This window comes from Chelonia mydas, chromosome 9 (genome assembly GCF_015237465.2).
Source record: "Chelonia mydas isolate rCheMyd1 chromosome 9, rCheMyd1.pri.v2, whole genome shotgun sequence".
NCBI lineage: Eukaryota > Metazoa > Chordata > Testudines > Cheloniidae > Chelonia > Chelonia mydas.
In genome coordinates this window covers 49,992,467-50,008,613 of record NC_057855.1, presented here as the reverse complement: position 1 = coordinate 50,008,613, position 16,147 = coordinate 49,992,467, and the positions used below count along the sequence as shown (strand labels likewise).

The 16,147-nt window shown below is 53.4% G+C and overlaps 1 protein-coding gene across 1 annotated transcript in view; it reads left to right on the top strand.

The window, feature by feature from the left end:
• TRPM2 (transient receptor potential cation channel subfamily M member 2) overlaps positions 1–16,147 on the top strand; it is a 57,419-nt gene that overhangs the window by 16,818 nt on the left and 24,454 nt on the right. The window contains exons 6-14 of the mRNA XM_007052618.3: positions 2,504–2,670; positions 4,035–4,215; positions 5,013–5,074; positions 5,511–5,711; positions 6,469–6,571; positions 8,547–8,668; positions 12,685–13,035; positions 14,170–14,307; positions 15,669–15,798. Coding sequence (XP_007052680.3) covers positions 2,504–2,670; positions 4,035–4,215; positions 5,013–5,074; positions 5,511–5,711; positions 6,469–6,571; positions 8,547–8,668; positions 12,685–13,035; positions 14,170–14,307; positions 15,669–15,798 — 1,455 coding nt within the window. The remainder of the gene's footprint in view (positions 1–2,503; positions 2,671–4,034; positions 4,216–5,012; positions 5,075–5,510; positions 5,712–6,468; positions 6,572–8,546; positions 8,669–12,684; positions 13,036–14,169; positions 14,308–15,668; positions 15,799–16,147) is intronic.

Genomic DNA, 16,147 nt, shown 5'->3' with positions numbered 1-16,147 from the left:
TAAGCAGACGTGGGGCAGCACAAATGATTCCCTACTGATCAGCTGGTTTGATTATCATGGATCCACAGGATTGGTGTTACATCCCCAGTTTTGGAACAATCTCCAGGAGGCGCCCCTCCAATGTGCCAGACCCCCACAGGGTCTCACTCTTCCTCCAGGGTAAGCCATGCTACCTCACTGCCTCCTTGACTGAACCTCTGGGGCTCCAGCACTCCTACTTCACACCATGAGATCTGCTCAGAGAGTCCAACTGAGCTAGACTCTTGGTAGAGATTTGTCCCCTCTTCAGAGATTAATGCACCCCAGCATACACAGTGACACTCCCACAGCACTGTCAAAACAGTTGGGGTTATTAGTCATAGAATCATAGAAGATTAGGGTTGGAAGAGACCTCAGGTGGTCAACTAGTCCAATCCCCTGCTCAAAGCAGGACCAACACCAACTAAATCATCCCAGCCAGGGCTTTTTCAAGCCAGGCCTTAAAAACCTCTAAGGATGGAGATTCCACCACCTCCCTAGGTAACCCATTCCAGTGCTTCAGCACCCTCCTAGTGAAATAGTTTTCCCTAATATCCAACCTAGACCTCCCCCACTGCAACTTGAGATCATTGCTTCTTGTTCTGTCATTTGCCACCACTGAGAACAGCCTAGCTCCATCCTCTTTGGAACCCTCCTTCAGGTAGTTGAAGGTTGCTATCAAATCCCCTCTCACTCTTCTCTTCTGCAGACTAAATAACCCCAGGTCCATCAGCCTCTCCTGTGTTAACTGTACACAGTATAGGAAGTCCTTAGATTAGCACAGAGAAATGAAGGCTAGCCCAGAGACCATGCCGGTTAGCCCAGAGCCCAGCCAAGCTGTAGTGAACCCCCATGTTTAGGCTCTGTCTGGGGTCTCAGTCTGACCTCCTTGGTCGCTTCCCAGGTCAGAGCCCTGACTCCTTACAGCATCCATCACTTATCCTGCACCACACACCTCCCCAGTCCTTTGTTCTCAAGCTGGGGGATTGTGCTCAGCTTCCCTGCTGAGAGTGGGTGGAAATCCATCTCCCTCTGGGTTGCTGTCAATGTCCTAGCAATTGACTTTGCCTTTGTCTTCTTGGCTCCTCCATTGATATGGGGTTGGCCTTGGTCAGTCCTTTTTTATGACCCATCCAGGCTCAGACACCTGGGCAACATTCATACCTATGTCTCCCAGCCTGCCCTAAGAGCAAACAGTCCTCCTCTCACCTCATCTGGGTAGCCATGCAAATTATAGGGGAAACTGAGGCACAAATAGGCTTCATACAAATACTACAGAAAATTGCCACTTTCTCTCCAAGGAAAAGCAATAGAAGAAGGGGGGAAATGGCTGGAGGTTGGAAAAACTTTCTGAGAACATGTGCTGCAGGCTATAGACTAGACTTTCTAAACAAGTACTGGTGTTGTTACTGTCCTGAAACCCTTTTGATTTTTTGCAGATTAAATAGGGTGGCATCAGGAGGTGATATATTTGGCTATTTGTAAAATTGGAAGGATGAGATTTCATATGCATTACCATGTGCATTACCATGTGCTAAAGGCAGAATGCCTTGCCTAGACTAGACTTTTAAAAGGTGTTTTGTTAACACGTTAGCCTCATGCTTTTAAATCTTCGACTGTGTCTTCACTGCCAAAACAGGTGTGTGTTTACAGCAAAAGAATGAGTGCAAATTACCGCTCTTGCTGCAAAAGCCTAGTGGAGACAAGGCGCAGGTAGTTTTTAGCTAGACTGGTCTGCCCTATACCCCACACCTGTGGTTAACTTCGCCTACCCCCAGCAAAAGCTACAGAGCCTTGTCTTCACTAGGGTTTTACAAAGAGATGGTTAATGCCTGATAGTTATCCCACTGTAAAACACACCTTTTTGGCAGTGAAGACATGGCCATTAAGGCCATGGTGAGAGACAGTCCCCTGCCCTGAAGAGTTCAGTCTGAACAGCCCAACAGAGGAAGAAGAAGGGTTATTAGTTGGGGATTGGTCCTGCTTTGAGCAGGGGGTTGGACTAGATGACCTCCTGAGGTCCCTTCCAACCCTGATATTCTATGATTCTATGATTATCTCCACCTTATAGAAACACACAGGTCCACAAGGTCAGAGAGGAAGTCTGCGGGAGAGCAGGGAACCAAATCCAGATCTTCTACATCCCAGTCCTGACCCACAAGACAATCTGTCTGCCCCTGCACAAAGCACGGTCCACTTGCAATAGTGGCATTCTCCTCCCCTAGGGCCTACACAAAGTGCAGGGCAAGGAGGCATGAAGCCCAGCGAGGTCCCAGACCTGTGTGTCAAAGAGGGTGGGCTTAGTGCACGGAGGGCTTTGACACCCCAAGGTACTGATGGGGCAGAATGCAGGATGGGTACTCCACAGGCCTCAGAGTCTCCAAAACCTGGGTGGAAGGGGGACTTCTGTAGGTCTCTGATAGGCTAGGATATCAGCCACTGTGCGTGGCTCATTCACCTTGCCAATCCCTGCTCTGTCTGCCAGGTGCCTGGATCATAACGGGTGGGTCCCACGCCGGCGTGATGAAGCAGGTGGGAGAAGCTGTGAGAGACTTCAGCATGAGCAGCAGCTGCAAAGAGGGCAAAATTGTTACCATCGGCATAGCCACCTGGGGGACCGTGTACAACCGAGGCAGCCTCATCTGCCCCATGGTGAGTGTCCAGCCTCTGTGGGGTGTGGGGGCTGCGTGTTTGATTGCTCCAGTGTCTGCGGGGTGGGGGTGGGGGGCTGTGTGTTTGTAGACAGGTCCTGAATCTCACACACCCTCAGAGGATTAGAGACATAAAGGCCAACACTTATCCCCCAACCTCTTTGAAAACCTTGCATCAGAAAGGAAAAAGGAGAAGGAATTCATGATTGCTTGTTAATACCATGTATTTAAAATACCAAGTATGCAAATGGAACTCCTGACCTTGCCCGTTTCATGTTAGATATTTTCACACAATCTCAGCAGCGATAAGAGAAAAATAGACAGCCGAGAAAGACAGAAGGGGCCATATTATGACAAGGGTGAGGAAAATATGTCCTCCCCCTTGCAAACACATTTTAGGGCGCTTTTGGTTCTAAAATAATGTAGATTCCCCCCCCCCCCCCCAATCTCTCAGAAGTTAACCAAATCTGTGACACATTTGCTTTTGTTTCAGGGAAATATACTGGAGAATGCCTACCATATCTGCAGAACTCCAGCTTGAGTCTGTAGTTACAGTGATAGGCCCCTCAGGAATACTTAAGGCAGACAGATTCGAGTCTAATGAGACAGTGTGACGTTATTAGGTGCCTAAATAAGTAGTCTGCCTTTCAGAAAGGCTGAGCATCCACAACTCCCATTGATTTCACTGAGAGCTGCTGAGAACTTGACGCTTTGGACAATCAGATCATTTATTTTGGGACTTGGGAGCCTAACTCCAGGCACCCCTACCCCTGTTTGAGACTCTTGGCCTCTATGCTATGCAGTGTCCACCTTCGAATCACTGAGCTAACTGAGCTCGTAGCAATTTCAAATCCCTCCTTTGTGTATTTCTGAGCGGAAGATTCTCCCCTCTCGATTCCGTAAAGCATCAGGAGGGGCCCAGAAAGAGGGGGCCCCAGGCAGGTGGTGCAGGGAGCACTGCACGAGCTGCTGAGCTGAGAGGATTAAGTAACAGTCACTGTGAGAAACCGCTTGGGAGGGGCCGGGATGGCTATTTGTCAAAGATTGCTGCCCAGTCCTGATCCCGCCCTCTTCTGCTTTCTGGCTTTGCCTCTGTCACTACACTGGGCCATCTCGTCCATCATTCATTGATCCAAGTCAGGACTGTCCCCTGTCTCTCCTCTCCCACCCCCCTGTGCGGACTCCCTCTCGCACACCTGCTGTTTTCACCACACCTGCTGGCCACCACCCTGCGCTTTTGTCTGCTTCCCTGGGGCTGTTCCTACGGGGTTCAGCCAGGGGACCGCCGCCTGCTCTGCTAATAGCGAGAAGGGCCCAGCGAAATCCCCCTTTTGGTCTGTCTCTCTTTCCTCTGGCCGTTTGCAGGGCGGCTTCCCGGCTGAATACGTGCTGGATGAGGAGAGCCAGGGGAACCTCTCCTGCCTGGACAGCAACCACTCCCACTTCATCCTGGTGGATGACGGGACCCATGGCAGATACGGTGTGGAGATCTCCCTGAGGACCAGACTGGAGAAGTTCATTTCCGAGCAGACTAAGGTGAAAGAAGGTAATGGCAGCACAGGTCAGCCCTGCTCCGGAGCGGAGGGAGTGGAAGACATGAGATCCGACAGACATTGGCACCAGGGCATGGGCAAGCCCCTAGATCTCTCTGGCGTCTGGCAAGGAGGAGGTCGCGTGTTAGCATCAGTGCATTCACCGTTGGCGGGTGGTGTCAGAGAGTCCAGGGAGCAGAGGCTTTGGAGAAGGAGCTCCGTTAGTGGATACCGTCTTTCCTGCCAGGCTTTGTCAATGGCATGGGAGGTGAATATCATAGGCTGGGGGAGGATGTGCCTCCTCAAACAGCCAGGCATGGCCCCTCCCATGCTCTGCCCCCAGGCCCACCCTCCCTCCAGCTTCCTGCTCTGCGGATCCCCCTATGCAGTTCTCTGGGGCTGGGGAGGCTGGAGCCGCACCACCCACCCTCCCAGGGCTGGAGGCGCTAGCCTGGGGAGGGGGCCAGTGGTTGCGGTGGGGGGGCTCTGGGCTGGAAGGAAGGGGCGGTGCTGGGTTCTAGCCTCCTGCAGCCGGCAGATCACACGCCACCCATGGTCAGTGGCACAAGTCGAGGCAGTATTTCTGCTGGTGAAGTGACTACAAACCATCCCTGCCCTTCTGGCCAGTGCCTCCTGCTAGCTGATCTCTGGGAGCAGCTCTGCAAGCTGGCATGGGTTGGAAATACCTGTGGCTTGTCTTTTACTTGTAGCTATTTGAGGGAGATCCATGCTGGCCTGTCTTAGCAGGGCGGCTGATCTGTGAGAGGTCTGCGTCCAAATGGAGCTGACTTGAGTCCCTGCTTCCTTGCAGGAGTCGCCATCAAGATCCCGATCGTCTGCGTAGTGCTGGAGGGGGGACCTGGGACGCTCGATGTAAGTACACGGGAGAGAAGGGGAAGAGCGCAGCTTCCTCCTCCCAGACAGGTCAGGCAGGAATTCAGAATTGCTGGGCCTGGAAAAGCTAAAACCATGACTGCACCCAATGACTTCCAAATAACAAAGGAGCAAACACTGTGGGGATGGCTCCCCCTGGAAATCCCCAGTGCAGAGACAAGCCGAGAGAGCCATGTGTTAGGGAGCCTTCACTTAGCCTGAGTGGAGGAGGACTGTGGGGGGGGGGGGGGGGGGGGGGGGGCGGGGGCGGGGCCCATCAGTGGTGAGAGATGCAGAGACGCCACCAATGGGGGACTGTGTGTAAGCTGTGGGTGCCTCGGGCCTGATGCAAAGCTCACTGGAGTTAACGCGAAGGCTCCCCTTGATTGAAGTGGATTTGGGTCAACCCTTCTAGCTCTGCATCTCTGTTTTGCAGACAATCTACAATGCGATCACCAATGGCACCCCATGTGTGATAGTGGAGGGGTCCGGGCGTGTGGCTGATGTCATTGCACAGGTGGCCAATCGGCCTGTCCCAGAGATAACCATCTCCCTGATTCAGAAGGAACTGAGCATCCTCTTCCGGGACACCTATGAGCTCTTCACTGAGGGCAAGATCGTGGAGTGGACCAAAAAGGTGAGATGCTCACACCCCATCTGCTACTCTGGCTGACATCCCCCCGAGCACTCGGATAACAGGGGAGGGCAATGCGTCACCCCTCCTGGGATCTGCAGTTACCACACAAGTCACTGAGGAATGGGACCCCATGTGTGATGCTGGGGAAGCGTTCCAGACCTTAGCTATGTACCCCACTGTTGGGAGGGAGGGAGCCTGTGTCCCGTACTCACCACTCACCCTGGATGCACCTACAAAACGCCATCATTTGTGTGTGCAAGCGGACATCTGTGTGAGCAAAGTGACTACATGCACTGTGCAAATTATCCAGAGGATGAAAGGTGAGTGTGCCTAGAGAGGGCAGGAGCATTTCTGGGGAGAGGAACACACAGGGTGAAATCCTGGTCCCACTGCAGCCAGGGGAAGTTTTGCCATCAACTCCAGTGGGGCCACGATTTAATCTGCAGTCTTCTAGCAAGCAGCGGGCTGTCTGTGCATTCCAAGGACAGGGACTCGGTCTGTAGTTTGGTGGCTGGGACAGAAGTCATAGAATTAACCTCCAATGGGCTGGGAGGGGTAACAGGTGTCCAGGGCAGATGGGGATTTAACGTCAAATGGGCCACAAGGGGCCACAGATCACAAGGCAGGAGCAGGGTATTAACTGAACTGGGCGGTCCAGCCAGGATCTTCAGGAAGAGCATTAACCTCATGTGAGCTGGGTAGCACGGTAAGGGATGCTGCTGCTGCAGGACATCTGATCCTCTGCCATTCCTTGCAGATCCAAGACATAGTGCGGAGCAGGCAGCTCCTGACCATCTTCCGGGAGGGCAAAGATGGCCAGCAAGATGTGGACGTGGCCATTCTTCAGGCACTGCTCAAAGGTGAGGGACGGGGAAGGTGTTACCTGGCTCTGCTCTGGAGACTGGTGAGCATGTGCCTGCCACCAGGCGTCAGGATGAGGCCAGTTCACACCAGAGCTGGCCATGGGCTCACCAGTGCTTGAGCTGCTCCTTAGTGGCCGCGGTACTGAGTGCACCGGTTGTCACTCCCTGGTGCAGTGTCTCTGGGCTGTGTGAGGGAGAGTGAGGTATATGCAGAGGAAAGGGATGTGTGGACTGATGTTGGCTGCGTGTGTGTTCTCCCTGCGTGCAGTCCCAGCTCTGCGCAGAAAGCTGGCACAGCAGAACTCGAGCCAACCGCCCAATGACCACAAAATCCATTAAGGTACGAAGGCACCAGGCCAAGTTTATTGTCAACAAGCACAGTACTAGTATCCCGCAAACTCTACTGGACCATTAATACATGTGTGCCTGTAACAATGGACCAGCTCAGTGAACAGTGGGACTTTCCATTCCTCCCTGGGCTAAACAAAAACACTCCCTCTAAAATACATCTTTATATCCTAATACAAACAAGTTAGTACTGCCCCTCTAACATAGTTAGTTACTGCTCCCTAATGTGGCTAGTTATCACCCATCACCTTTTACATGTTGCTTCAATCAAAACATCTCTATTACGTGCTGTCATCCTGACCCTATCTTTTAAAAGGGGACAGTGTGTTCCTGTTTTCCTTGGGGAACGTTTTTGTACCATCCTTAATATTGGGATGTTCTGGTACCACCCTTCTGGAATGTGTCTACGTGAGTGCTCTGTGCCTAGCACCTCTTAGGAACGTGTGTTTTTGTAATATCAGCCCTGTTCTTGCCAAATTCTGTGAGCAGGGCCTGTCTCTAGCTCACAGTCTAATTTTTGCTTTATATCAGCAAAGTTTTGACTGCTACTTTAGCCCAGGCCTCTAATACAAGAGCTTGTGTCTCAGGCTCTCTTCCTGCTACAGGATGGAGCAGGGATGTTGTCAATTAATTTCCCAAGTGTTTTCACTGAGCATGACCAAAGAGCATCTGTCCCTGTGGGGTGCTGCTGCGTCTTGCCCCATATGAGGCGCTGTTTCACCATTTCACCAGAGGAAGGCTGTGAGGTGCTTTGAGATGCTTTGGCACTGTCTGAATGGAAGACATTTGCCTGGTAGTTATCTAGTGCCGTGCACAGATCGTCCAGCCCTTGCTCTCTGCCTTTTGCTCACTCAGACCCAGGGGAACGTGTGACCCTGCTTTTGGAGGGATCACTGTTAAAACAACCACTGATCTATCACGAGACAATCGACACTCTTTCATGCTCTTCTGCTGGTCAGAAGAGTCCCCCCTGTGTATCCCACATGAGGGCAGAGTCAACCAATGTCCCTGCCCTTTCCCTTTTGGCTCATCATCGTTGGTTACTTCACTGGCAGGGGGACATCCTGCTCCAGTGTCTGTGGGGATCCAAGCAGCTCCTTCTCAGGCCAGTTCCCATAATGCTCTTCCAGTTGGTCTCTACTGTTTCTTAAGCTGGCAGCTCTTCAGGGCAGGGATAAGGAGACAACTCCTGGCACATTGTCACAGGCCATAGTGCTCTACCAGTCCCCGCCTCTCAGAACAAAGCAACTGCGCTGTTTCTGCTCTGCACGTGCGCTGGATTCCCATCCAGAAATCCCACACCCATAGGATGTGTGGGGCAGGCAGAGAGACGTAGCGGCTTGGCGAATGGCTCACAACAGACCAAGAGGGCAGGAGCCGTGGCAATGGAAGGGCCAGTACGGGATGTCTTCTGGTGTCTTTCTCCCAGGGTTCATTGGCCTCCCTTGTCCCTGGCCCATTGTGCTCACTGGGGTGTGCTATGGGCAGGCTGCTCTGCTCAGTTGGCTGGTTCTCCATCAAGGGGCCCGGCTCTGGATATTGCTTTTCTGGGGGTGGTAAGAATGAGGTGGCCATCCCGGCCCAGCCTTGGAGTTCACTCTGTTGTATGTGCCTTTGGCTGCAGCCTCCCGAAGGCGCGACCACTTTGGCCACGAGAACTGGGACCACCAGCTGAAGCTGGCAGTGGCCTGGAACAGGGTGGACATTGCTCGCAGCGAAATCTTCACAGATGACCATGAATGGAAGGTGAGATGCACTTGGCTGTGCCTGTCCTTCAGCAGCAAGTGGGGAGCGGAGGGTCTGATTTTCAGGTACTCTCCTAGACTTTAAGGCCAGAAGGGATCATCATGACCATCTAGTCTGACCGCCTGCACATCGCAGGCCACACGATCTCTCCCTCCCACTCCTGTAGTAGGCCTGGAACCTCTGGCTGAGTTACTGACGTCCTCAAATCTTGATTTAAAGGCTTCAAGTTACAGAGACTCCCATGTTTACACTAGTTCAAACCAGCAAGTGACCTATGCCCCAGGCTCCAGAAGGCAAAAAGCCCCCAAGGTCTCTGCCCTGGTGCAGAGATGGAGGGGTGGGATCTAGGGGGGCTTTATGTCACCTTTGCCTCCCTCCTATTCTGGAGCCAAGGCCGGTCAGGATGCTGGTGCAGGGCTGCCTGCTCTAATGTACGCTCTGCTTTTCCTATCTCCTGACTGCTCTGAGGAGCAGAGACTAGCCCTACTGCAATGCGTGCCAGCCACAGCTCCAGAGCAGGGCTACTACAGGGCCTTTTATGCTGGCCAAGGAGCCCCCTGCATAGGGAGCATTCTCAGGGGGTCAATTTCTACCTGCTTTAAGGCCCTCTTATGTTGTCAGAAGCAGCTACTCTGTTTAAACCTTGTAGATGTGAGTCTGAACTACAGGTGGGGAACCCAGGATTCAGTACTTGGTAATGCCCTGTTTTTCCATAGATAAACCCCTTTGTTTTCAGTTTAAACCGATTTTTACAGAAAAAAATCCTGGGTTTTACAAAAAGTATTATTTGTTTTTTTCCAATTTTCACCCTACTTTTGTATCATTCAAATATATAAAAAATAACTTGTTTTATTAGGAAAATACAGTACATTGCATGAGATATATGTATTACAAGAATACATTATTCTGTGTGTATATGCAAAGCTGTCTGTTGAAGTAAGGCTATGTGTTAGTCTACAAGATACACACAATAAACAGGCACGCACACAAGCTCTAAAGTACGCGTGCGCGCATCTGAACCTATGGATGAAACACACGCCCACCACAAATACATGTCAAGCTGTTAGTAGACAACGGTTTAAAGATCTGACACACAACAATGGGAAGAAAATGAAAATCTGTATCAGACTACGTTTTGGAACACAAGGAAGGATTCAAATGTTTTAAAAAAACAAAAACAGGAGAAAAGGATGAAGTTGAGCGTATGCGCTGCAAATGGTCTGGCCCAATTATTAAATGTAAGTCTTTATAGGCTAATAGTTCTAAGTCTACAACAGTAAACTGTTTATTTAAATGAAAAGTTTTATTTGGGGATTATAGGTAAGGCTAAGAAAAATTCACAGAAGCCCGTGACCTGTCCCTGACTTTTACTAAAAATTTCCATGATAAAATGGAAAGGGTCTGGGCAGCTGTGGGGTGGCTGGGAGCTTTCCCCCTTGCCCCCCCACCACTGGTGGGGGCTCAGAGCTCCAGGGTCCCCCTGCCACCAGCGGTGGAGGGAAGCTGCAGGGTCCTCCTGCCCCCTCCCCAGGGAGCTGTGGGAATCCCCCTGCCCTGCCATGGCGGCCAGGGAGCAGCCGGGGTCCCCTTGCCCTGTGGCGGTGACGGGGTGCTGCGGGGGTCCCTCTGCCCCATGGCGATGGCTGGGAGCTGCAGGGTACCCCCTCTGCCCATGGCGGCTGAGAGCTTGGGGGGCCCTGCTGCCTCAGGCAGTGGGGGTACCTCACAGCTTCCTGCCGCTGTGGGAAGCGGCAGTACCCTGCAGCTCCCAGCCGCCAGGGCTGAAGTCACGGAGGTCTGCGGAAGTCACGGATTCCATGAATTCCACGACCTCTGGGACAAAACCGTAGCCTTAATTAGAGATATATTGTTTTCTTAAACTCAGAGGTGGCATTGTGTTTTGAGTTCTGTTTTAGTTCTGCAGCAAACCACATTGAATTCCATTCGTCAAAGCATTAATCTATGGATTTTTTTTCTCCCCGTCCTTCTGCCCACCAAAATAAACCCCAGTATTTACCCAGAAAAAGTATCAATAGTTTTTTCCACCGATTTTCACCTGTTTTTGTTGTTGTAGTAATAAACACTGATAAATTCCCAGGAAAAAGAAAACGAAGGGCCCTATCCATAGATCTAATAGCAACCTGCTCAGGCCAAAAATGTGACCGGCCTTTAAATGCTGACTGGGCAGGGAATGTATTCTAGAGTCTGAATAGCTGTCTTTTAGAAATAAGTTACCACTCCACTGCCAAGAAATCTGTCGCAGATGCTGCCGTCCTTTTGCGCACTCAGTTATTATGTGCATTGCAAGGCTGCTGGATGCATGGCTCCGCTCCCTGAGCTTTGCATTTTCCTGCTGACGTACTCAGCAGTGTCACAACATTCATGTGGAGAGAAGTGGGGCTGGAAAAGCAAAGCCAGCTCCACTCTCACGCACCTGTTTTTCAATCTGATTGCACAGAAGCTAGAGGTGGGAAAAATTGCGTCTTCCCTTTAATTTATCTGACTCCACTGGAACTTTGAAGTAGTTTACAGAAGTTGACGTGTTGGCAAATATTTTGTCGGAAGGCTTCAGCTGCCCAGTGGGACCCAAGAGATGGGAGCAGGGCTGGCCAGGAATTCAGAATTCCTTTCTGCAAAAATGTTGAGGTTTTGAAATCCGTTTTCATTCCGCATTGGAACAAACCCGAGACCTTTTGACATTTTTCATGAAAAAACATGAGACAGAGAGCGACCAAGTGCCCAGAATAGTTAAGACATGGGATATTGGAGATCCAGATTCAAGTCCCTGCTCTGAATAAGGCAGAGGAAGGACTTAAATTTGGATCTCCTACATCCCAGATGAGAGCCCGACTCACCAGGTTCTCTGGGTTGAACCAGAAATTCCATCCTAGCTGTGAGGAACCTCCCTTACGCAAGTTCCGTCGAAACCCATACGTTCCTGCAAAAAAATTTGATTTTGATGCTTTGGCATTTCCTGATGAGAAACCCATCAAACAGAAATTCCTGACCAGCTGTAGGTGTACGTACCACTCCACGTGGTCTGGAGACAAGCAGTGGTTAAACAGAGGACACACACACACATACCTGAAAACAAAACGTGAGGGTGGCATGAGTTTCTCCATGGAAACATCCAAAGTTGCATGACAAGACGCGTCGGAGAATTACAGGGACTCCCATCTCAGCCACTGAAGAACCAAAAGCCAGAAAAGCAGAGTTCCAGGGTGCCAAACCTTCTGACCACAGAAGCACGGCCACTCGTAGGTCTAATGTCCTGCCAGGGTGGACGGCCACTACAGAGCCCCTATAGCTAGAGGATGCCATGCTCTACCAAAAGCACCACAGTCTGCAACCCCTGTGCATGCTACCTCACAGCACTTACTGACCTGAGGAGTCCCAGTGAATTTGGCGGGTTTGCACATGGGAGGGGTATTACTTGGCGTGAGTAAGGCTGAAAGGAACTGGCCCCGAGGATGGGAAATACCTGGCCAGCTGTAATACCCAGTACAGATGGGATCAGGGCTGGGTCACACAGGCAGCTGCTCCTGCCAGGGCCCCAGGTCGGGAAAGACAGGCAGAAAGAAAGTACTCCTCTCCTGGGGGGAGGGGAGGAAGACCGGAGGGAGCTGGTCGGCCCCACACCACTGGATTCTGGGCAGGGAAGGGGATGAGACCGCTGCCTAGCTGCTGTCCGAGTGGGGCTGAGCAGCCCCAGAGCCACGGCTCCTCTGAGAGGAGGGGAGAGGAGCAGGTGGCCAGTGGCCCAGGGCAGAGGAGGAGCAGAGCTCTGCCCAAGGGGGCAAAACTACTTTGCTTTACTGTGGGCAGTGGAGACGTGAGCTGTGCATGGCTTGTGTCGACCTGTCCATGCCCTCCCCTGTCTTGCTGCCTCCCCTGCTGGCTGCTTCCTCTGCTCCAGCGACCCCTGCCCAGGCTTGCTGCGGTGCCCCATGCCCTTCCCCTGGGACTAATCGGCAGGGTGGCGTCACTCAATGACAGCACTGTCTCTGGCCTGCCAGCCTGCAGATCTGCACCCCATGATGGCCGCCGCCCTGATCGCCAACAAGCCGGACTTCGTGAAGCTGTTCCTGGAGCAGGGCGTGCACCTGAAGGAGTTCGTCACCTGGGACACCCTGATCTACCTCTACGAGAACATGGCGCCCTCCAGCCTCTTCCACAGCAAGCTGCAGAAGGTGCTGGTGGAGGAGAAGGAGCGCTCGGCCTTCTCCAAGGTGCCAAAGATCCAACTGCACCACGTGTCCCAGGTGCTGAGGGAGCTGCTGGGCAACTCCACGCAGCCGCTGTACCCAAAGCCCAAGCACGCTGAGCGGCACCGGCTCTCCATCGCCGTCCCACATATCAAGCTCAATGTACGAGTCTCCCTGCGCTGGGGCAGGGAGCGAGGGGAGGGGGAGCTGAGGGGGGTATACCTGCTGGGAGAGGACACCAGCTGGCGAGGCCAGAACTGCGGCCAGGTTTCAAACCGGGCACCTGAGCAATCCCTGCACTGGCCAGCATCTGAGAAACCCCAGCCTTGGGACATCCAACTGAAGGCTCAGGGAGATCTGCACTGGTGGGAGTGTATCAGTGTGCCTCCAACCAGGGCTGACCCCTAATGCCACACTGGTGCAAAGGAGGGCTCGTGATGGCACAGCTCTCCGATCCATTATCAGGGTGGCATGGTGTAACTATGCCTACCTGGACCCGGGGCCATGTATGGCCCACAGGAGCTGGCCCTGGGATAGGTACATTGGTGTAGCTCCACTGTTGTAAACTGTCCTGCTCTAGACAAGCCCTTGTATTTGTTTGGTTGTTCCTCTCCAGGTAAACGCAGGTTTAAATTCCTGTAAAAGTCCAACCCCTCCTCAGCTCAAGTGGGTTCCTGAGTCCCCACCGAAATCACCTGAAAGCCAAACGTGGCCGTTGTAGGCAGATCATTGCCTGGCCCTTTCCTGGGGCCTGATTCCCATGGCCTTCCTCCTTGCACAGCGGGTTAGTCATGACACACCCTTCTGTAGCAGTAGCATGTCCCACCCACATGGCACTGCTGTCCCTGTCCCGACAAGGGGCAGGGCAGGGGAGACCCTCTAAGTCAGGTGTTCCTGGCTCCACGCACTGGGGAAACCCCAGGTGTTTACAGGACAAGTACACGGGGCTGGGGAGGGGAGACCCTGGTAGCTATGGAGGAAACTTGCCAGCAGATTTCCTCACGTCGTTTCCCCGAATGCCTGGCTCCCCTGCTTCTGCACGTATTAGTGCAGGGCCTCACGGTGTGAGCTGGGAGTTGCACAGAGCAGCTGCCACAAGCTGAGAGAGCAAGTTAGCTAGCTGCCCCTGCAGTGACATCAGATCGCTGGTCCCTGTCACCAGGTCTCTTCTTTCTCCATGGCCTGCAGCCTTCCTGCCCCCTTCCCAGGGCTCTGGTTTGCTGTGCCAGTAGGGTGCTCCCGAGCGAGCGTCAGTTCTTTGCAAAGTCTTGGTCTAACTCTGCCCGTCCTCCCCAGGTGCAGGGCGTGAGTCTCCGCTCCCTCTACAAGCGCTCAGCCGGCCGGGTCACCTTCACCATGGACCCGGTCAGGGACCTCCTCATTTGGGCTATTGTACAGAGTCGCAAGGAGCTGGCTGAAATCATCTGGGCCCAGGTACGAGGACCCTTCCCAACAACTCCCTGAGGTCACTGTTAACAACAATAGAGTTGAAGCCAGGTCCTTCAGTGCTGACCACCTGTGTCTGCCACATCAGCCCATGGACTCCCAGCTCCAGCAACACCGCTTCCCTCCTGTGCAAGTTTGGGGCCCATTGCTACTCACCCCACACTGTCGTCACCACCCCATGCTTGTGACCTAGTGCAGAAGGGGCGGGGTCTGCAGGAGAGGGCAGAATCAGCTGGGCTCATGCCTCCTTCTTGTAAGAGCAAGGGCAAAAGGCTGTCTCTGAACCCACCACCATCTGCAGCTTTGGCAGAGGCATGCCAGGATCACGTTGCCTCCATCAAACCAAGTAGCTGTCGGTCCCCGTTAGGACGAGGGGGACCCCTATCTTCCGGCGCTGGGTGGTTACAGCTCATCAGCTTGGGTCTGGCCAGGAAATTAATGTCCTGGGCCTAGACCTTTTCCACCCGCAATCCACAGGAGGGACAGCCAGGTTGTCCCACGATGCCCCATGAAAGTGAGCACAGAGCAGCACAGTGAGTTGTGGTGCTAGGACCCACAGGATATGTGCCCAGAAGTCTCTCCAGTGGGGCCAGTGCAGGGAGTAATGGCAGCATGCGGCCGTGCCTGCTGCTCGGCACTGTGCCCAGGCTCTCTTGAGCTAGGCCAAGGCACAAGATAGCTTAGCTCGAGAACCCACAGCAGTGGAGGCCCTTACCTGAGAGCTGTAGCAAGGGCAAGTCTCGTACCCGGAGCAGCCACTAGAAGGGGACAGAGAGCCCCTCTCTCCCAGCCTGGGTTGTGTTGCTAGTGCAGCAGCTGCATGTAGAACTGGCCAAGGCCAGCAGGAACAGCGAGCTGCAGGCCTTAGGGAGAGATCCCTTCCCAGCAGGCGGCGTGGGTGGTGGTGCCATGTCCTGGGCCAGCTCAGGGTGTTCCCAGTTCCCTGGGCAGGAAGGGAGGAGGTGCTGGGATGCTCATGGACAGGGCAAGGGGTGCGTGGAGGGTTTCCTGTGCTGAAGAAGCTCTGGCCAGGAAAGAGCATCCCTTTAAACGACAAACCACTGCAGCATTCCCCAGCAACGGTCCAAAGACCTGGGCAGCCCTAGGGCATGGCAGCACCTGGCCCCAATGTGGGGGTACACTGCAGCCTAGGCAGGGGCTGGAATTACCTGTCTAGCCAGGAGCCCCATTTGCCATCACTTCCAGCCCTGCTTTGTAACGCTGGCCTTTCTCTGTGGCGCTCAGCCTGGGGCTGCCCGCTCCTCTCCCTCCAGCAGACACATGGGGCTCTACTGGCTTCCCAGGATGGGAGTTCCCTGTTCTTGCTAATCTGTCCCCTGCTTTCTCAGAGCCAGGACTGCATTGCGGGGGCTCTGGCCTGCAGCAAAATCCTGAAGGAGCTGTCCAAGGAGGAGGATGACACGGACAGCATGGAGGAAATGCTGACCCTGGCAGAGGAGTATGAGCACCGAGCCGTCGGTGAGCGTTGTTACCATATGCCATGCCCGCTCCACGCGGTGATCTGTTCCCCGCTAGCGGGGGGTCCTTTAGCTCAGGCAGCTGCAGCTCATGTATCTAGATCCAGAGATCCCAGGGTCAATCTCTGCTCCCAACAACTCATCAGCGACAACAGCGTCGCACTATCGGCCCCTCCTTCTGTCTAGAGCCACTGCTCTTTTTCCTGAGTCCGTTCCTGGTCCCTCCCTGGTTCCGACTGGCGTCAGGCACCACCCCTCCCTCTGGCTGGGGACAATGGCTGGTGATTTCCGACGACGAATGTCGCTCCACAGTCCAGATGCCAGGCAGGGCAAGGTGGGATCCGGTGGGC